Raw genomic sequence first — 20,330 nt, 5'->3', positions numbered from 1 at the left:
CTCTCCCTGTCACTGTCTGCATCTCTGTCCCCATCTCTCAATCTCATGCTGAGTCTCTCCGTCTCCAGCTGCCTGTCACTGTCTTTGTGTCTCTGTGACTCTCATTTCTTTTTTTCTGTCTCCTGCTATCTCTGTGTGGGATTCCTTGTCTCTCTGTCCCTGCCCTCCCTCTCCTATCTGAACCCTGGTCTCTGTGTCCCTTAGGGCTTGTCAAATCCTTCTCCCCAGGGTCACCAGGAGGAGAGCCGGGACTGGACACAAACCAGGGCTGGGACAATGGCAGTGCCTAGTCTGTGGCCCTGGGGAGCATACCTGCCTGTGATCTTCCTCTCGTTGGGATTTGGCCTGGATGCAGTAGAGGGTGAGTCCCCAGAACTGGCTCCCAGACCCCTCCCTCCCTCCCAGCCAGCTGGGAGGCCAAACAACTGAGCTTGCAGCCACAGCACATCCACTTACTCTGCACTGGAACACGGAGGCTGGGGTTAGCTCTCCAGAGAACTACCCAGCAGAAAAAGCAGTTAGTTCCCCACATAAGGATGTTTTTCCCTCAGCTCCCTGAGAGGTGAGAAGAGCTTCAAAATGAGGATGAGTAGATATCTTCCATCCCTACTAGTTAAACTGTGATCCCAGTGAAGCTTGCCTGAAAACCCAAATGAGGCCATGAGAGTGTTAGAAGTCATCTCTAGGGCCACTGAATGGGAAGAGGCAGGGCTGGGATAGGTAGCTGAGAACCAGGCACCATTAAGTAATGGAGGCAATGTTGCCTACAGGAAACTGCAGCTCTGAGAACTAAGGGTAAATCTAGACTGGGTCCCGAGCTCCTGCCTCCAGGGCCCTGTCCTGTGTCCCGCCTCTTAGGGCGCAATCCCTACAGGGAGGAAGGCTGGTTTTGGGGAAAGATTGCTTTTCCTCAACACCCCAGGGCCTGTCCTGCAGGCTAGATACTTCCCACGAATACGTTTTAGACAGGAGGGGCGGGGGCACTCTATAGACTAAATGACCCTCATGGAGGTACTGGGGGCTTGGTAGAAAGAGGAAAAAGAGCTGAGGGTGGAAGCTTCAAAAAGGGAAAGAGTAAGAGGTATCCCCTTCCCCAGTCCCACCATTCTCTTCCAAACTGAAGCAGCTCAGGAATCCAGACTCTGTGCTTGCCCCAGGGGTCCTATGATGCTCCTCAGACTGGGGGCTCCCAGGGGCAGGGGAGTCTCCTCTTCCCATGGAGACGGGAGAGTGATGCAATGGGCTAGGTAGGAGGTCCCCTGAAGGGTGCTAGTCACAGAGCCTCTGTCTGTAAGGCATAGCACCACTCCCCCAACCACCAAACCCCCCGCCCCTTCTGCACGGCAGATGCCAGCTGGGAGTGTGGTTGTCAGGACAGGAGCACGTCCTTGGAGGGGCTAGTATTTGCTTAGGGGATCCAGATGTTCTGTTCCCAGTGCAGCTCTGCATAGAGCCAGGTCCTGAGGGAAGGCAGGGGTTAAACTGTGAAGGTTTTAGATTTGTTTTTCCAAATGACTCCCATCAGGGGAGCCCTGGAGAGGCAGGGGCATGATGGGAAGTGGGCGCCTGAGAGAACCCCCATCTGCCTGGCAGAGCCTGATTGGCCTTCGCCTGGAAGGGACAGAAGTGTTTTCTCATTCTCTCTCCCTCTTTTTTGTATGTGTACCTGTGTGGGCTCAGACACACACACACAGAGCTGCTGGGCAGAGCCAAGCTCAGGACCATTAATGACAACGGGGAGAATATGTGAAGTAACCCCCAGGGAGCCAGCCTTGCCTGCCCACCTCTCTTAACAAACTATCAGCAATGAGGCCTGGAGAGCGTGGCATGTGGCGTGTGGTGTCTGTGATAACACCGGAGGGCTCGGTGGGAAGGGAAGTAGAGGCTGGAGACATTGTCAGGAACTGAATGTCAGGCTGAAACATTCAAACTTGAATCTTCTGCAGTGGGGAGCCACGGAAGGCCCTCTTGGGAGCAAGTGAGTCCAGGGAGAGAAACGGAAGTGGGGCTTGGGCTCTAGTGAAGAAGCCAGACACATCCAGGTCCCCAAGGAAGGAGCGTCCATTGTCCATGGTTCCTGAGTGCCCAGTGGTTCCAGCCCTGGACTGGGCACAACTGAGGGAATGCAGAGCTGACTGACAAGGGTCCCACCCTCCTTGGAGGGGGTGACAGAGATGTATACAAAAATTTTGGAGCAATGCCCCCAGGTAATCTGATGTGGGCGCTGGACTAAGTGTAGCTGAGCCTGAAGGGGAAGTGATTAACTCCAGGCCAGAGGGTCAGGGAAGGTAGGTCTGTCCCTAGAGGCTGAAGGACCCTTCTGAGGCTGGAGGCATTAGTAAGGAACGGTTTGTCTACACCCTACAATGTCAGGCTGAGGAAATGAAACTTGAATCTTTAGCAATGGAAAGTCCCTTCAAGAGTAATCAAATTAATTCAGGGAACAGGCATCCAACTCCCTTAAGGCTGGGAGAAACATGGGACCTATGAAGCTCAGATCACTTCTTCCCAGTCACAGAATTCACTCATTCATTCATTCATCAGATATTTACTGAGGGCCAATTTTGTGCCAGGAGCTCTACCAGCTACTAGGGTACAACATGAATTATACAAATATCCCTGCCCTTATGGAGCTTACAATAAACAAAATATATCTGTTCCTATAAATAAATATCTATATTAATATATAAATTATATTTTAGCCAGTGTTAAAAATAAGTATATGGCCAGGCATGATAGTTGATACCTGTAATCCCATCACTTTGGAAGGCTGAGGCAGAGGAATTACTTGAAGAGGCCAGGAGTTCAAGGATGGAGCGAACTATGATCCTGCCACTACACTCTAGCCTGGGCAACAGAGTGAGACCCTGTCTCAAAATATTATACACACACAAACACATACACACAAACACATACACACACACACACACACACACTAGTCAGTTTTAAGAATTATAGAGAAAATTAAAGCAGAAGGGGGAGTAAAGAGTGTCACAATTTTATTTTATTTATTTTATTATAATTATCTTTAGACAGGGTCTCACTCTGTCACCCAGGCTGAGTGAAGTGGTGTGATCACGGCTCACTGCAGCCTTGACCTCCTAGGCTCAAGAGATCCTCTCACTTCAACCTCCTGAGTAGCTGAGACTATAGGTGTGCACCACCATGCCTGGCTACTTTTTGTATATTTTTGCAGAGATGGGGTTTCGCCATGTTGCCCAGGCTGGTCTTGAACTCCTAGGCTCAAGTATTCTTCCCACCTTGGCCTCCCAAAGTGCTGGAATTACAGATGTGAGCCACTGCACCCAACCAGTGAAAATAGAAGTCAATTTTAAATAGGATATTCAGGCCGGGCGTGGTGGCCCACGCCTGTAATCCCAGCACTTTGGGAGGCCAAGGTGGGTGGATTGATTGAGGTTACGAGTTGGAGACCAGCCTGGCCAACATGGTAAAACCTCATCTCTACTAAAAATGCAAAAAATTAGCTGGGTGTGGTGGCGGGCACCTGTAATCCCAGCTACTCGGGAGGCTGAGGCAGGAGAATCGCTTGAACCCAGGAGATGGAGGCTGCAGTGAGCTGAGATTGTGCCACTGCACGCTAGCCTGGGTGACAGAGTAAGACTCCATATCAAATAAATAAATAAATAAAATTGGATGGTCAGAGAAGGCCTCTTTGAGAAGGGGACATTTGGCCAGACTTATGGAGGTGAGCAAGCCATGTAGAGGGAAGAGGGTTCTGGCCAGAAGGAAGAGAAGGACAAAGACCCCAAGGCAGGAGCTTTGCTGGCTTGTCACAGTAGTAAAACTCCTGTTATATATAAGGAATAGCAAAGAAGTCAATGTGGCTGAAGAAGATAAAAAGGATGAAATCAGAGAGGCTACAGGGGCTCAAATCATGCAGGGCCCTGTAGGCTGTGGTAAGATCAAGACAGATGGAAGTCATGAGGGATTATATGCAGAGGAGAAACGTGATCAATCTGTGTTTTGAGATCACTCCGGCTGCAGAGTGGAGAATGTCCCAAAGAGGGACAAGGGTGGAATTGGGGAGACAGTTTGAGAGGCTATTACTGTCAATCCAGGGGAAGATGATGGTGGAAGCTGTGAAGGTGTCGACAAGCAGTTCAGATTCTGGACATATTTTAAAGATAAACCTACAGGATGTAGAAGGTGAAAAAGAAAGGTGTTAAAAGTGACTTTAGGTTGGGAGCCTGACTGCAAGAATGAAGTTGCTATTAACTAAGAAGGGGAAATGGGCTTGGGAGAGAGGGTCAGGAGTTCATTTTTGCCTGTGTGGCTCATCTGGTAGAGACCCTGAAGGCTGCAGGTGAGCCCTCCAGGGCCCAGGGAGGAGGCCACCCCACAGCCGGAGCAGAGCCCGGCTTCTCACTCATTGTCCTACTGCCAGTGTGGCTCCCCTCCAAAGCTGCCAGGACTGGATGGGGAGTTTGGCCTGGGCTGTACTCAATGCTGCGTGCCATGTATGCCCACAGTGTGTCCCAGCCTGGACATTCGCTCAGAGGTGGCAGAGCTTCGTCGACTGGAGAACTGCAGCGTGGTGGAAGGCCACCTGCAGATCCTGCTCATGTTCACAGCCACCGGGGAGGACTTCCGTGGCCTCAGCTTCCCTCGCCTCACCCAGGTCACCGACTACCTGCTGCTCTTCCGTGTCTACGGACTGGAGAGCCTGCGCGACCTCTTCCCCAACCTAGCAGTCATCCGCGGGACGCGCCTCTTCCTGGGCTACGCACTGGTCATCTTTGAGATGCCGCATCTGCGTGACGTGGGACTACCTGCGCTTGGGGCCGTGCTGCGTGGGGCTGTGCGTGTGGAGAAGAACCAGGAACTCTGCCACCTCTCCACCATTGACTGGGGACTGCTGCAGCCAGCACCTGGTGCCAACCACATTGTGGGCAACAAGCTGGGCGAGGAGTGTGCTGACGTGTGCCCTGGTGTGCTGGGTGCTGCTGGCGAATCCTGTGCCAAGACCACCTTCAGCGGGCACACTGACTACAGATGCTGGACCTCCAGCCACTGCCAGAGAGGTGGGCACTGGCACAGAACATAAGTGTAGGGAACAGAAACAGCAGGGTCACATGGGGCTGGGTGGTCACAGGATGGTATGGCTCAGCTGTCACTGTTTTTTAATCCGCACTCATCCTATGAGGCAGGTAAGGAAACAAAGGCTCAGAAAAGTTAAATAACCAATGTGGCATAGACAGCTAAGGGGTAGGCCCATGACGGCATCATGGAGTAGGTGAAGGACAGGTTCAAGGTGGGCATGGGGGGAAAACAGCAGGCACGAACGGAGAGTAGGCAGCACAAGAAGCAGTGTGGGGCAGTGGTTAAGTCCAAAGGCAGAGGGCCTGGGTTCAAGTCTCAGCTCTACCACTTACTGGCTATGTTCACTTAGCCTCTCTGTGCCACAGTTTCCTCAGCTGTAAAATGATCATTGGGTGTCATGAGGAATGAGTTACTCTACAAAGCGTCAGAGCAGTGCCTGGGTCATGGTAGCAGTTCTATGTTCGTACTCAGAGTGGCCACAGCACAGTGTTCCAGGGTCAGCTGGCAGTACTGTAATGGGAGGTTGAGGTTTGGGGTGAGCAGGAGAAGAAAGGAGATGATCAGTGAAGAACTGAACAGGTGACAGCAAAGATGTAAGGTGGTACTTTTAGGATGATGCAAGGAGAGGAAAAAGGCAATAGAGAAAAGAGGAAGGAGAAAAAAGAGGGATGGCTGGTGCAGGAGGAAGCAAAACGTTATAGGAAAGGAGAGGAAAACCTTTCAGAGGTGGGGAGCAGATCTGGGGTCCCCCAACCTGGGGATTTTTTCCACTAAGCTCCTGGAGGTCAGCTCCTCTCGCCCCCAGTGCCTCAGCAGCTGGGCTGGTGGGAGAGTAACCAGATCCCTGCTGCATCGGCTGTGCCCCACCTCCCTGATGCCTCCCTGTTGGCTGTAAACACAGCTGCTGCGCATCCTCTCGTGTACAGTGTCAACACGACCTGGCTGACCCCTACCCCACAGATCGTTCCCATAGCCAGCCAGCTGCCACTGTGCAGTTTTTAGGCAATTGGGCCTCCAACCCCAAACCCTCCCACTGCTGCTTGGAGCCTCCTCCTGCCCAGGGCGGGGAGCTGAGGTGGGGGCGGCATGGGCAGGAGCGTGGGTAAAACGACGGATGTTGGCCCCTCCTTGCACATACACTCAGGCCCGTGGGCCTAGCTGCTCAGGAGAGGCTGGCCCGCTCACCCTGGCACCATGCCCAGCCATGATCTGGGCACCAGGCCTAGACAGGATAGACAGGACAGCAGGCTGGAGAGCAACAACCCTGATGGACAAGGTCGCTGCTCTGTCCTGAGCTCTGACACCCCGACTAGGCACTGTGGGAGCTGGGGAGCCACAGACAGGGCCACAGTCCTTGTCCTCAAGAATCCCATCGGAGGGGAACAGAGTCAGCTACCAGTGTCATCTGAATGGGAGGGACCTGGGTGCAGATTGAGTGTCATCCCAAGAGAAACAGGGTGGGGCCAGCATTGGAAGGACAGCCAGGACTGAGGGGGCATGGCCAAGGTCTAACACACCACTCTCCCCACAGTGTGCCCCTGCCCCCATGGGCTGGCTTGCACAGCGAGGGGCGAGTGCTGCCACACTGAATGCCTGGGGGGCTGCAGCCAGCCGGAAGACCCTCGTGCCTGTGTAGCTTGCCGCCACCTCTACTTCCAGGGTGCCTGCCTGTGGGCCTGCCCGCCAGGCACCTACCAGTATGAGTCCTGGCGCTGTGTCACAGCTGAGCGCTGTGCCAGCCTGCGCTCTGTGCCCGGCCGCGCCTCCACCTTCGGCATACACCAGGGCAGTTGCCTGGCCCAGTGCCCTTCTGGCTTCACCCGTAATAGCAGCAGGTGAGTGTAGGGAGGGTGGGGGGCACCCTGGGAGCAGTGAGGAGGCCTGAGGAGGCCCAAACTGGTCCAAGGCTCAGGATATCTGCTTGCTCCTGCTAGCATATTCTGCCACAAGTGCGAGGGGCTGTGCCCTAAAGAGTGCAAGGTAGGCACCAAGACTATCGACTCCATCCAGGCGGCACAGGATCTGGTGGGCTGCACGCATGTGGAGGGAAGCCTCATCCTCAACCTTCGCCAGGGCTGTCAGTACCTACTTTGGGGCCACACTCCTCCTCCTGGTCATACCCTTCCTCCCAGACACACCCCTTACAATGACCCAACTCAGCACGATTTTCCATCATCCTGGGTCCCAGTCCTGAGGGTCCACCCTCCCGGGGCCCCCATTCAGCCCCCTTGCCCCATGGACCCATCACCTTCCCTGCTCCAGCCCTGTCTTCCCATCCCTAGACAACCTGGAGCCGCAGCTGCAGCACAGCCTGGGGCTGGTAGAAACCATTACTGGCTTCCTCAAAATCAAGCACTCCTTTGCCCTCGTGTCCCTGGGCTTCTTCAAGAACCTCAAACTAATCCGGGGAGACGCCATGGTGGACGGGTAAGGGTTAGGCCTCTGACCAGCTCCTTCTATTACACTCCTTCCTCCAACACTCCCAGAACAGTGGTGAAGAGAATGGGCTCTGGAACCAATTTTGCTACTCACTAGCCGTGTGACTCTGAGTAGGTTAACTTCTCTGGTCTTCAGTTTTCTAATCTGTAAAATAGGGTTAATATAACATTACTTACTTCTTAGGGCTGTTTTGAATATTACTCAAGTTGTTATGTGTAAAGCACATAAAACAATGCCTGGAACACAGTATATACAATATAAATTACAGTCACATACAACTCTATCACGGTTGGCTATAATTGTCATCATCTGGTCCTGTCAACTGCAGAGCAAGACTGCCTGGGTTTGAGACCCATTCCTATCACCTGCCAGTCAAGACCTACCTATAATGTAGCCAGGATTTTTTAAAATAAAAAGAATGAGCTGGGTGCGGTGGCTCATGCCTGTAATCCCTGCACCTTGGGAGGCCAAGGCAGGTGGATCACTCAAAGTCAGGAATTCAAGACCAGCCTGGCCAACATGGTGAAACCCCATCTCTACTAAAAATACAAAAGAAGTAGATGGGCGTGGTGGCACGTGACTTTAATCCCAGCTACTTGGGAGACTGAGGCAGGAGAATTGCTTGAACCCAGAAGGTGGAGATTACAGTGAGCCGAAATCGTGCCACTGCACTCCAGCCTAGGGCCTAAGTTACAGAGAGAGACTCCATCTTAAAAAAAAAAAAAAAGAGAGAGAGACAATGTTTTAAATTACCATCCAGGCCGGGTGCAGTGGCTCCTGCCTATAATCCCAGCACTTTGGGAGGGCGAGGCAGGGGGATCACACGCCATCAGGAGTTCAAGACCAGCCTGGCCAACATGGAGAAACCCCATCTCTACTAAAAATACAAAAATTAGCCAGGTGTGGTGGTGGGTACCTGTAGTCCCAGCTACTCAGGAGGCTGAGGCAGGAGAATCGCTTGAACCTGGGAGACAGGGGTTACAGTGAGCTGAGATCACACCACCACACTCCAGCCTGGGTGACAGAGGGAGACTGGCTCAAAACATACATAAATAAATAACCATCCAGACCAGATGCGGTGGCTCACGCCTGTAATCCTAGCACTTTGGCAGGCCGAGGTGGGAGGATCACTTGAACTCAGGAGTTAGAGACCAGCCTGGGCAACATGGTGAAACCCGGTCTCTATAAAAAATACAAAATTAGCCGACCGTGGTGGTGCATGCCTGTAGTCTCAGCTACTGAGGAGGCTGAGGTGGGAGGATCACCTGAGCCCGGGAGGTCAAGGCGTCAGTGGGCCACAATTGGGCCTGGGTGACAGAGTGAGGAAAAAAAACAAAGTTACCATCTAGTCTAGTGGCTGCCTGTGGCTTCTCATGTCTCCAGACACATTGCATGTACCCCAGGGTTGTCCACACCTCAGCTGGAGAGGAATGGCCCAGGCTGAGCATCACTCCTCCTCCTGTCTCCGAAGCCTCCAGAGTCTAGCACATAGCCGGTGCTCAGTTTTTGTTGTTGTTGTTGTTGTTGTTGTTGTTGTTGTTTTTGAGACAGAGTCTCGCTCTGTCGCCCAGGCTGGAGTGCAGTGGCGGGATCTCAGCTCACTGCAAGCTCCACCTCCCGGGTTTACGCCATTCTCCTGCCTCAGCCTCCTGAGTAGCTGGGACTACAGGCGCCCGCCACCTCGCCCGGCTAGTTTTTTGTATTTTTTTAGTAGAGACGGGGTTTCACCGTGTTAGCCAGGATGGTCTCGATCTCCTGACCTTGTGATCCGCCCATCTCGGCCTCCCAAAGTGCTGGGATTACAGGCTTGAGCCACCGCGCCGGGCCGCCGGTGCTCAGTTTAAAGAGAGTCAAGGGAAGGATGGGGGCAGGGAAGCTGTGGATCCCATTTCACTGATGAGGAAAACCAAAAGATGGGGTCACTTGGCAGATATCATACTCCTGGTCAGTGGCACAGAGTGGGTATGCACGAATGTCCCTGGTGTGCTGGTGTGAGCCGGCCACTGAGTGCCCGCCTCATAAGCCATCCCCTTTCCTACCCCCTGCCCCCACCTCCCCGCAAAGCAAGGTCCCCTGGCCTCCCCCAGGAACTACACTCTCTACGTGCTGGACAACCAGAACCTACAGCAGCTAGGGTCCTGGGTGGCCGCGGGGCTCACCATTCCCGTGGGCAAGATCTACTTCGCCTTCAACCCGCGCCTCTGCTTGGAGCACATCTACCGACTGGAGGAGGTGACGGGCACACGAGGTCGGCAGAACAAGGCTGAGATCAACCCTCGCACCAACGGAGACCGCGCCGCCTGTGAGACCCCAACCCCAGTGCCTGTGGACAAGCGGTCACACACTAGACACGCGCACCCGGGGGAGGGGTGCTCGAGGGGGGACAGCCTGAGAAGTTCTCTTCGTGGTCTCACTGGGAATGGGATGCCGCGGAGTCAGGGTGGGCGCTCAAGCAGCGGGCAGGCGTGGTTGAGAGCAGGCCCCTCTTCCCACCCAGGCCAGACTCGCACCCTGCGCTTCGTGTCCAACGTGACGGAGGCAGACCGCATCCTGCTACGCTGGGAGCGCTATGAGCCACTGGAGGCCCGCGACCTGCTCAGCTTCATCGTGTACTACAAGGAGTCGTAAGTGCCGGGGGCGGGGCCGGAGCGGGGGCGGGGCCGGACGAGGCCAATTTCTTAGGGACCACAGGCAGGTGAGGGCGGAGCTCAGCGAGGCTATGAAGACCCAGGAAGCCAGGACCCCCAAGTTGTACTCCGTGGTAAGGTCCAGGTCTGGCTCTCTTCCCTCACCTTCTTCATGCCTCCGTGCCTCGGTTTCCCCTCACCAAGTGAAATGGAGAAGACAGGGCTTCTGAGAGCCCAGGAGAGCCATCGTGCTGGGAAGGCTTGGATCATTAAACTTCAATTCATTATGCTAATGTTCTACACTGACCACACGCTCCTGCCCCAGCAGCGGTTTGGGGAGCGCCCACTAATTTGGCCAGTTTTATGAGCAGCTCTGCCAGCATTTCATTTAAGCCTTAGGAAGGGAGGGAGCAGGGGCCGCCAGGGACCACACTGCTCTTTTCTTTGGCGAGAGTCAACTGACCCTAACAGTAAGGATAGTGGTTAGACCACAGGAAGGACTTCTTCAAAAACACGGCTAGGAATCAAAAGGAGACATCCTTAGAGGAGGGAGATGGATTTCGAATGCAGACTGAGAGAGCAGGAGTAAGGAGTTCATACTCTCTCTCTGATAGATAGTATAGAAGATGGAGGCCACCTGGCTTAGAAGCATTTCCTGTGAATTAGAATGGAGAGAACTTAGCTGACCACCAGCTCAGGGTCTGGCTTGGGAGGACAGAGGAAGGAAGTCAGTTGTAGGAGACCCACTCAAATGGCCAAGACTCTCCTAGGTCTCAGTGGTAGTGAAGGTCTCTAGCATGGGCAGCTGGAGAGTTTGTTAAATACAAATTCCTGGGCCTCACCCTCACTAATTCTGATTCAGTTAATCCTGAGTAGGGCCCAAGAATCTACATGTCTAATAAGCTCCTAGGAGATGTTGAAGCTGCTGGTTTGTGGACTGCACTCTATGGAGCACTGGCCTGACTACAATGTGAATCTCCCCTGGCTCCCCAGCTTGGGCACTTCACAATCAGCACAACTATACACAGCTGTCTCTGGGCTCAAAGAGCAGAGAACCTTGGGAGTCCTTCAAGAAGCTTCCCTAACATCACTGCCTTGCAGTGTGGCTGCAGCTATGCTCCCTCAGAGACACACACTGCAGATCCTGCCCAACCCTGACTCCAAACAGACCCAGATCTGCTCAGTGTGTCATGCCTCACAGGACACCTGCTCCCATGACACCCACTATGAGCCCCTGCGCACCCCTCCCCAAGATGCTCCTGGACTATCCTGCTTATAGGTCCCAACAAAGGCAGGCACTTCCAGCTGGGCCACAAGTTCCCCCATCACCACCCAATATGACCTCCCTCAAGTTTTGTCCCTGGCTCAACATGAATTCCATCACCCCCTTCCCAAACCAAAGAAACAAATATCATGAACATCAGTGTGATGTTCCATTGTCTCCCGTGGTCTATTCTGCTATCTCCCATGTGGGGCCCACTTTCATCTCCCCTAGGGAGCCCTCTTCTACCCCTAAAGCCAGTGATGCTTCCCCAAGCCCTGCCCCGAAACTGGCCTTCAGGCAGCCAGCACTAGTTGCCTCTGGCCCCTTAATTTCCCTGTGGCAATGGATCTTGGCCTTTTAGGGTCATGGACATGTTTGGGAGCTGTTGAAGCTAGGAACCCTCTAGAAAATCACACATGCACAAAACTTTCCCTATAGTTTGGGAGGCTCATAAACCTCCAAAGTCAATTCAAGGGCCTAAGTGAAGATACTGGGAAGGGAGCAGTCTCCAGGTCCTGGTTCCAGGCAATTACACTTAGGGGAATTAGGATAACCTTATTGCTTGCTGTTTCTAGGAGAGGGGACTCTTTCACACACACTTTCTTGTTTTATTTATACAATGCAAGATTTGTTCAATATTCATTGAAACTAGAGCTCGATATTCCCTGCTAAGGATGAGGAGATACATCATTACAAATTTCACTGACACAGATATCAAAGGCCGTCCCCTCCCCACCTTTGCCAGGGTCTAACAGGTGGCTGGAGTCATGGCTTTGCCCTCACGCGTACTGGAAGAAGGACAATGATAGTCCTGGAGTGATTCAGTGCGGCGGAGGGGGTGGGGAGGTGCCAGAACTTGGGGGTGGGGTTGAATGACCCCTCAGCTCTGGGGATGGGTGTTCAGCCCATTCCAGAATGCCACAGAGCACGTGGGTCCAGATGCTTGTGGAACCCAGAGCTGGAACCTGCTGGATGTGGAGCTGCCCCTAAGCCGCACCCAGGAGCCAGGGGTGACCCTAGCCTCCCTCAAGCCTTGGACACAGTATGCAGTGTTTGTGCGGGCCATCACGCTAACCACTGATGAGGACAGCCCCCATCAAGGAGCCCAGAGTCCCATCATCTACCTCCGAACGCTGCCTGCAGGTAAGCATTTGGAGGGCGCAAGAGTCAGTCAGACGCCTGCATCCATGAGAACAGGGGAGCACAGACATCAGAAATAGAGAAGCCGCAGCACTGAACACCTGGCCCACAGAGGCTGGGAGGCCAGATGCTTGAGTCCTAGAAAGAAGAGGGGGCATCTGCCTAGGTCCTTGCGGGGCTGGGATTGGGACAGTCCAGAGTCAGTAGCTGAGGGAACTCAAGGGCCTATGGCAGAGAATGGGAGGACAGAAACAAAACAGTGAGTTCTAGGAAAGCAGAGATGAGGATCACCTATTCTTCGGGAGAACAGGGCTGTTGGACCCCAGAGAGAGGGGCTCATTACTAGACAGTATTCAAGAGGAAGCCCCACAACCCCTGAGTTGCATCCTTCTCGCACTCCTAGCTCCCACGGTGCCCCAGGACGTCATCTCCACGTCCAACTCCTCCTCCCACCTCCTGGTGCGCTGGAAGCCACCGACCCAGCGCAACGGGAACCTCACCTACTACCTGGTGCTGTGGCAGCGGCTGGCAGAGGACGGCGACCTCTACCTCAATGACTACTGCCACCGCGGTGGGCAGGGACGACGCGCAGGCCGGCCGCGGGGCGGGTGGGGAAGGGGAGATGGAGGCGCAGGGCCGGGGCAGATGGGGGAATCAGGGGTGGGTAGAAGGCCTGTCTTACTAGTGTCTTTCCGCTGCGGCGCCAGGCTTGCGGCTGCCCACCAGCAACAATGACCCGCGCTTCGACCGCGAAGACGGAGATCCTGAGGCAGAGATGGAGTCCGGCTGCTGCCCTTGCCAGCACCCACCTCCTGGTCAGGTTCTGCCCCCGCTGGAGGCGCAAGAGGCCTCGTTCCAAAAGAAGTTTGAAAACTTTCTACACAACGCGATCACCATCCCCAAGTGCGAAGAGCGCTCGCGGCCTGGGCGGGTCTGATGGGTGGGGCCTGTGAGGGGTGGGTCTTGCTGGAGGGGTGGGGTTTGTGGGCGGGGCCTTGCTTGTGTGGACGGGGCCCGGGTTGTGGGTGCTTTTGGAGGCAGTGCGCGCTGCAGAGGGCATAGGGGTGCACACGGACAGGCCTGATAGGGCTACCCCTGGCCTCCCCAGATCCCCTTGGAAGGTGACGTCCATCAACAAGAGCCCCCAAAGGTGAGCAGGACTAGGGCCGGTGCTGAGGGGCGTGGCTTTTGGGGCTGGGCCTTGGCTCTGACTCGCTCTCCCTAGGGACTCCGGGCGGCACCGCCGGGCACCTGGGCCTCTCCGGCTAGGGGGCAACAGCTCGGATTTCGAGATCCAGGAGGACAAGGTACCCCGTGAGCGAGCGGTGCTGAGCGGCCTGCGCCACTTCACGGAATACCGAATCGACATCCATGCCTGCAACCACGCGGCGCACACCGTGGGCTGCAGCGCCGCCACCTTCGTCTTTGCGCGCACCATGCCCCACAGTAGGTGACCCACACACGCACCTTCTATCCCCATCACCGACCCCGAGGACCCTGTGCAAGGGTTTGGGGTTTGACTTCTTGCTAACCCCAGAGCCTTGCTTTGCTTGCTCCTCTCAGTTCCCATAATCCCAAAGCTTTCCCCACCTCCCAGCTCAGCCCAGTTTAGCTTGGGTTTGAACATAAAGTGAGATGAACCACTTTTGGCCTGGCTGCTGGATGCCCCTTCCCGCAGGAGAGGCTGATGGTATTCCAGGAAAGGTGGCCTGGGAGGCCTCCAGCAAGAACAGTGTCCTCCTGCGCTGGCTCGAGCCACCAGACCCCAACGGACTCATCCTCAAGTACGAAATCAAGTACCGCCGCTTGGGAGAGGTAGGTGCCCGTGGGATCCCCATCCCAGTCCCGTTTTGTGCCTACATCGCCTTCCCAGCCAGCTGTTCTGGGTTACCCTCAGGAGGCCACAGTGCTTTGTGTGTCCCGTCTTCGATATGCGAAGTTTGGGGGAGTCCACCTGGCCCTGCTGCCCCCTGGAAACTACTCTGCCAGGGTTAGGGCAACCTCACTGGCTGGCAATGGCTCTTGGACAGACAGTGTTGCCTTCTACATCCTTGGCCCAGGTATACGCAGCCTCTGTCACAGACTTGTATCACCGAAAAGCCCCACCTGGTCCCCAGCCCACCACAAGCCCCTCCCCTGCATCCTTCCCCATCCTCACCTCCCAGCATGGAAAGAGAAGCATGGCCTTCTCTCTGACTTCTACATCTTTGACTCTACCCTCTGCTGCCCTCTGACTGCCAGAGGAGGAGGATGCTGGGGGGCTGCATGTCCTCCTCACTGCCACCCCTGTGGGGCTCACGCTGCTCATCGTTCTTGCTGCCCTTGGTTTCTTCTACGGCAAGAAGAGGTGATGATAAGTCCCACCAGTCCCCACCCCCTTTTCTCCCTGAGCCCTCATCATAAAGTCTGTCAAAGGGAGGTAGATGAGACAGTAGAAAGACAGATCTTCCATACAGACAGTAACGCTTCCCCTGTGGTGACAAGGAGGAAACATACCTCTCAGCTAGGGTGACCAACTTATCCGGGTTAGCCTGGGATTTTCCTGGTTTTATCAGTAAAAGTTCCGCATCCTAGGAAACCCCTCATTCCAGCCACACTGGGATTGTTGGTCACCACAATCTCAGCGCAAGCTGAGAAATAATAAAGCTGGTGCCTTATTAGGAGGAGAAGCGGGAGGCCTGGGGATGTGTTCCAGAATGCCTGATGTCAGATCCTTCCAAGGCTGACTGCAAGAGGAAAATGGGGCTGGACCTTGATCAGCTTGGCTATAGGGACTAGCTGATAGGGTGGAAGCCCCTTTACTCCTGTATCCTCCCTATTCCCTGTCGGAACCAGGAATAGGGCCAAGGCCAGCTTGGAGGGTACTTAGGGATCCCCAGCAGTCACCCTGACCAAGGCTGGGGGTGTAGTCAGTAACTTCCCTTCTTGAAATGTCCTTCTTCCTTCTGATGTTGCTCATTCCTTCCTGAGAACCCTTCCAACCTGACGCCCTCACCTCCCATTGCAGAAACAGAACCCTGTATGCTTCTGTGAATCCGGAGTACTTCAGCGCCTCTGATAGTAGGTCTGGGAGTGGGTGAACAGGCGGTATGGGAAAGGGAGACAGGAGAGGAGCAGAGACAGATTGCCAGGAGACCTTCTTGCAGAAGATAGCCTTGGGACCGGAACCCTTCAGAAGAGAAGAGAAGTTGGCAGGTGAGGTGTGGCAGAGAGCACATCTTTGCTTTGCGACCCTCCAACTCTTTGCAGTGTACGTCCCTGATGAGTGGGAGGTGCCTCGGGAGCAGATCTCGATAATCCGGGAACTGGGCCAGGGCTCTTTTGGGATGGTATATGAGGGCTTGGCACGAGGACTTGAGGCTGGAGAGGAGTCCACACCCGTGGCCCTGAAGACGGTGAATGAGCTGGCCAGCCCACGGGAACGCATTGAGTTCCTCAAGGAAGCTTCTGTCATGAAAGCCTTCAAGTGTCACCATGTGGTAAGGGAGAGCCAGAGGCATTGTCAGGGTCATAATTAGTGTAAAGGTCATGTGGTAAGAAAGAAAGGGTCAGAGATGAGGTTAGGGCACAATTAAGGTCAAGACTGGGACCATGGTTAGGATCCTAATTGGGGTGAAGGTCATGGTTAGGGTTAGAGTCAAACGGTCATAGTAGGGCCATGGTAGAGTCATGGCTAGGGCTGAGATCAGCCATGATTGGGGCTCAATATTGGGTGTCCAGATCATTATTAGAGTCCTGATTGGGCTCAAGGCCAAAGCTGGGCTAAGTTCATGATTGTGATGATCATCAGATATGATGGTCATGGGTTAGGGTCAGGGTCATTGTTAGGTCAGGAGTCAGGTTATAGTCATGGTTGGGGTTAGGGTCAGATTTGGTATCTGAGTCAGACTGTGGTCATAGCAGATCAGGCTTTTGGCCAAATGGGTCAATGGGAGCTAGGGGGTTTGCTAGGCCCTTTGTCTGTCCCAGGTGCGTCTCCTGGGTGTGGTGTCTCAGGGCCAGCCAACTCTGGTCATCATGGAGTTAATGACCCATGGGGACCTCAAGAGCCATCTTCGATCTTTGCGGCCTGAGGCAGAGGTAGGGAACAGGAAGACCCTGAGCGAGCCCAGGGGCTGGGGGTGAGAGAAGGGTTGGGCACAGTGTGGGAGGTGGGGGCCAGTTCTGGACAGGAGACCAGCCTCTGGGTTCCTTCCTCACCAGCCCCCAATCTTGACTCTAGAACAACCCTGGGCTCCCACAGCCAGCATTGGGGGAAATGATCCAGATGGCTGGTGAGATTGCAGACGGCATGGCCTACCTTGCTGCCAACAAGTTTGTGCACCGAGATCTAGCAGCCCGCAACTGCATGGTGTCCCAGGATTTCACCGTCAAGATCGGGGGTACAGAGGGTGCCAGACAGATGAGGGTGGCCTGAAAAGTAGAGAGACTCCCTTAAGCTAGGCATCAGGAAACCCACAGCCCTGGTCCTGACAGCCTGTGAGACCCTTGGCAAGTCACCCTCACTCTGGATCTTAGTCTCTTGTCTGAGGGCAGAGGGGTTTGGATGGGATGAGCTCTGAGGTCCATTGAGCCCCTACTTTCCAGGGTTCTTGGTGACTCTGGAGGATGAGAAGATTGGGAGAGGTATTCCAGGGGCGGGAGCAAGTGTGTGACTCTTATGCCCCACGCCTCCTCCACCCTCTCCCTCACTTTCCAGACTTCGGGATGACTCGGGACGTGTATGAGACAGACTATTACCGCAAGGGTGGGAAGGGGCTGCTGCCCGTGCGCTGGATGGCCCCTGAGTCCCTCAAAGATGGGATCTTCACCACCCACTCGGATGTCTGGTGGGGCCGAGCTGGAGCACAGGGCTCCAGGGATGTGGAGGTGGGATCTGGGGAGGGGCCTGGAACACCCCCGTCCCTTGGAGTGCACCAAGCAGCACAAAGGGTGCTGGGCTCAGGAGCTCCTGCATGCCCTCCAGGTCCTTCGGTGTGGTACTCTGGGAGATTGTGACCCTGGCTGAACAACCCTACCAGGGCCTGTCCAATGAGCAGGTGCTCAAGTTCGTCATGGATGGCGGGGTCCTGGAGGAGCTGGAGGGCTGTCCCCTTCAGCTGTGAGTCACCTCCCCTGCCCCTTCCTCATTGCTCATCTACCTACAACCCTCCCCCACCCGGCCCCACGATTCTGGCTCACCTCCTCTGATGCTTTGACATCCATTGACCCTCAGTTATGAGCACCCCCCGTTCCAAACCCCCACGACTCCCATTTAATCCCTTCTCACTCTCCCAGGCATAATGGCCCACGATCCCCACTCCTACCAACTGACCCTTCAGTGCAGGAGGCTGAGAGTGCGGCAGGGGCTCCCGGATGCCTCTGACCCTGCTCCCCACACCCACCAGGCAGGAGCTGATGAGCCGCTGCTGGCAGCCGAACCCACGCCTGCGCCCATCTTTCACACACATTCTGGACAGCATACAGGAGGAGCTTCGGCCCTCCTTCCGCCTCCTCTCCTTCTACTACAGCTCGGAGTGCCAGGGGGCCCGGGGCTCCCTGCCTCCCACCGATGCAGAGCCTGACTCCTCACCTACCCCAAGAGGGGCTTCATCAGACTGCAGCCCTCAAAATGGGGGTCCAGGGCACTGAGGGGCACCCCATTCCCTGGCTGGCTGGCCTGCCATGGGGAGAGAGGAAGGGACCCGACCTCTGTGGCTGAGAAGTCTGAATGTTCACCCCCACCCCCACCCATGGCAAGGGGTGGCCGAGGGTGGGGCAGAGAACAGGAGCAGGGAAGGCTGTGGGGGTGGGCAGAGGGGTCTCACCATAGGAGCTTCTCAGACTCTGAGTCCCTCAGGGGAAAGCAAGCAGGGTCAAAGCCAGAGGAGTGGAGATCAGGCCAGGGACAGACATCCTGCCCTCAGAGAAAGGGACCCCACTCAGACTAGGAAGAGGGGACCCGCCCAGCCTAGAGGTCCTGCCCCTCAGTTTGGGGTCTCCTGTGGACAGGTAGGGCCATCGACATGTTTGAAATTAGATGAGCAATCAGAAGCAGGCCTGGGGCGCTCTCCATGCATATGTGGGAGGCGGGGTCGGGGGTCCACATGACTCCCTTGCTTGCCACTGCTTTTCAACTCCTCCCCTTAGCTCCACAGACCAGGTGGTGTGGGGAGAACCCAAGGGCCTGGGGAGTGGTTCCCAGCCTGCCTGCCCTCACCTCCTCCTCTCCTCTTGCCCTGCCCAGGGCTCCCCAAGCTTGGTGCTCCTTCCTCCTTTCTTCCAGGGGCATCCCTTGGAGTATAGTCACCCTTTCTCCAGTCCCTCCCCTCAATGATTAGCCCTGGATGCTTAAGGCTTTCAGAGCCTGGTCTTCCTCCCTCCCCTCACCCTCGCCCAGCCCCGCCCCCACTCCTGCCTCTCATGGGAAGACTGGAGAAGGCACAATAAATGCCGAGGCCTGTTTGTACCCTGGTCCCAGGCAGCCATTATCTCTCCATCTACATGGTGTTAACACTAGATGAACTTCCTTTCTCCCTCCTCTGGGACTCGAGGTGGTGACCCTAAGGCAGAGACACAGGATAAATACACTGCTGTCAAACACCACCTCCATGAGGACCCGAGCAGCCAGGGTTGCCATGGCAGTGAGGCAGAACAATTTGCAATTATCTCCCACTCAGGACCAGGAGTGGTTGAGCCCGGCAGGGAACCTTTGTGTCTGGCCTCCAAGCAGAACCAACCTGTCCCCAACATCTCATCTTAATTTCATCCCTTGTTATGTCTGTTATATCGGTCCACTGGATAGGTATTTTCTGGAGTGTCATAGGACACACTTTAAGTGGTCAGACATGGGGCAGGGGAGAGTCCCTGATGACATCACCTGTTCATGCCAGATGCCCCCACCCAAGCCAGGGGACACACAGCAGAGCAAGGTCTGTGCGTCTGGCACCCTGTGGTTATCCTGGGAGGCCAGAATCTCAGTGTTCATCTGAGACACCATTAAGGCATGTGGATGTTGCACAGGAGAGTCAGTTCCCAGGTTTTTCTGCCAGTGCCATGAGGGCATTTGAGAGGGAAGGTTGCAAAAGAATGGCTTCAAACCTTGACGAAGGGGGTGGCAGCAGGAGGGGCTGCCCACGGCTCAGAACTCTTTAGCTTCCTGCACCCAAGGGCTTGGGGTATAGCTGCCATGCCACACACATGCCATGCGCTCTGGGTCTGGCAAGATGAGCCCTTCTGTGCACCCTTGCTCACGCCCGCCGGCAGCTGTCCTGCAAACCACAGCTCCCTCACACCAGAGTGGAGTGGGCACGAGTCTGCGTGAGGCCGTCTCTATGACAACAACTACCCTGTTATCCCCACAGGGTCAGGGTGGGCAGCAAGGACCACCTGTGTGGAGCCCCACCCCGCCCCTGCCCCGCATTGGTGACTGAAGCAACAGTGACCCCTAATGGTCACCAGCAGAACCGCAGCTAAGGGAGAAAGTTGGGGAGTTTGGGCTTCCCTGCCTTCTGTTGCTGGGTCTCTGAGAGGCCTCCAGGAGGGTGGAAGGGTGGAGAGACTCCACGCAAGCCCTGGCTCTGAGACCTGCACGCTCACACAGAGCACACAGGCACGCCTGCATTTGCAAACGCCCACAGGGCAGCAGTGGGATCAACCCCTCTCCCCACCACCTATGCCCCCTAACCCTCACAGTGCTGGTCACCTGGATGTGGAAATGCTTAAGGAAGGGATTGGAAGTCGAAGAAAAGAGGGCTTCATTAATATGCCGTCGGGGCTGCATCTGCAAAGATGGGCAGGTGGTGGCTGGTCCAGAAATA

General features: G+C 55.2%; 1 protein-coding gene across 1 annotated transcript; it reads left to right on the top strand.

The window, feature by feature from the left end:
* On the top strand, window positions 1–18,162 carry INSRR (insulin receptor related receptor). Its single transcript, XM_025357997.1, has 22 exons — window positions 1–361; window positions 4,491–5,042; window positions 6,593–6,896; window positions 6,996–7,138; window positions 7,344–7,488; window positions 9,588–9,802; window positions 9,998–10,124; window positions 12,296–12,534; window positions 12,935–13,102; window positions 13,239–13,434; window positions 13,640–13,681; window positions 13,757–13,977; window positions 14,210–14,346; window positions 14,429–14,591; window positions 14,773–14,878; window positions 15,539–15,591; window positions 15,781–16,010; window positions 16,501–16,611; window positions 16,754–16,913; window positions 17,231–17,360; window positions 17,498–17,632; window positions 17,919–18,162. Exons 1-22 carry the CDS (start codon window positions 277–279, stop codon window positions 18,160–18,162), a joined length of 3,906 nt encoding a protein of 1,301 aa, XP_025213782.1. The 5' UTR covers window positions 1–276.
* Window positions 18,163–20,330: the final 2,168 nt, after the last annotated feature.

This window comes from Theropithecus gelada, chromosome 1 (genome assembly GCF_003255815.1).
Source record: "Theropithecus gelada isolate Dixy chromosome 1, Tgel_1.0, whole genome shotgun sequence".
In the NCBI taxonomy this organism is placed as follows: Eukaryota; Metazoa; Chordata; class Mammalia; order Primates; family Cercopithecidae; genus Theropithecus; species Theropithecus gelada.
The sequence above is the reverse complement of the archived record's forward strand: the minus strand, read 5'-3'. Positions and strand labels throughout refer to the sequence as shown.

Bases quoted from the DNA above. Each gene is read 5' to 3' on its own strand.
- INSRR (XM_025357997.1), top strand. From the start codon at position 277: ATGGCAGTGCCTAGTCTGTGGCCCTGGGGAGCATACCTGCCTGTGATC. The intron at 362-4,490 runs GTGAGTCCCCAG...GTATGCCCACAG, and splicing joins TGGCCTGGATGCAGTAGAGG to TGTGTCCCAGCCTGGACATT. The intron at 16,011-16,500 runs GTAAGGGAGAGC...TGTCTGTCCCAG, and splicing joins CCTTCAAGTGTCACCATGTG to GTGCGTCTCCTGGGTGTGGT.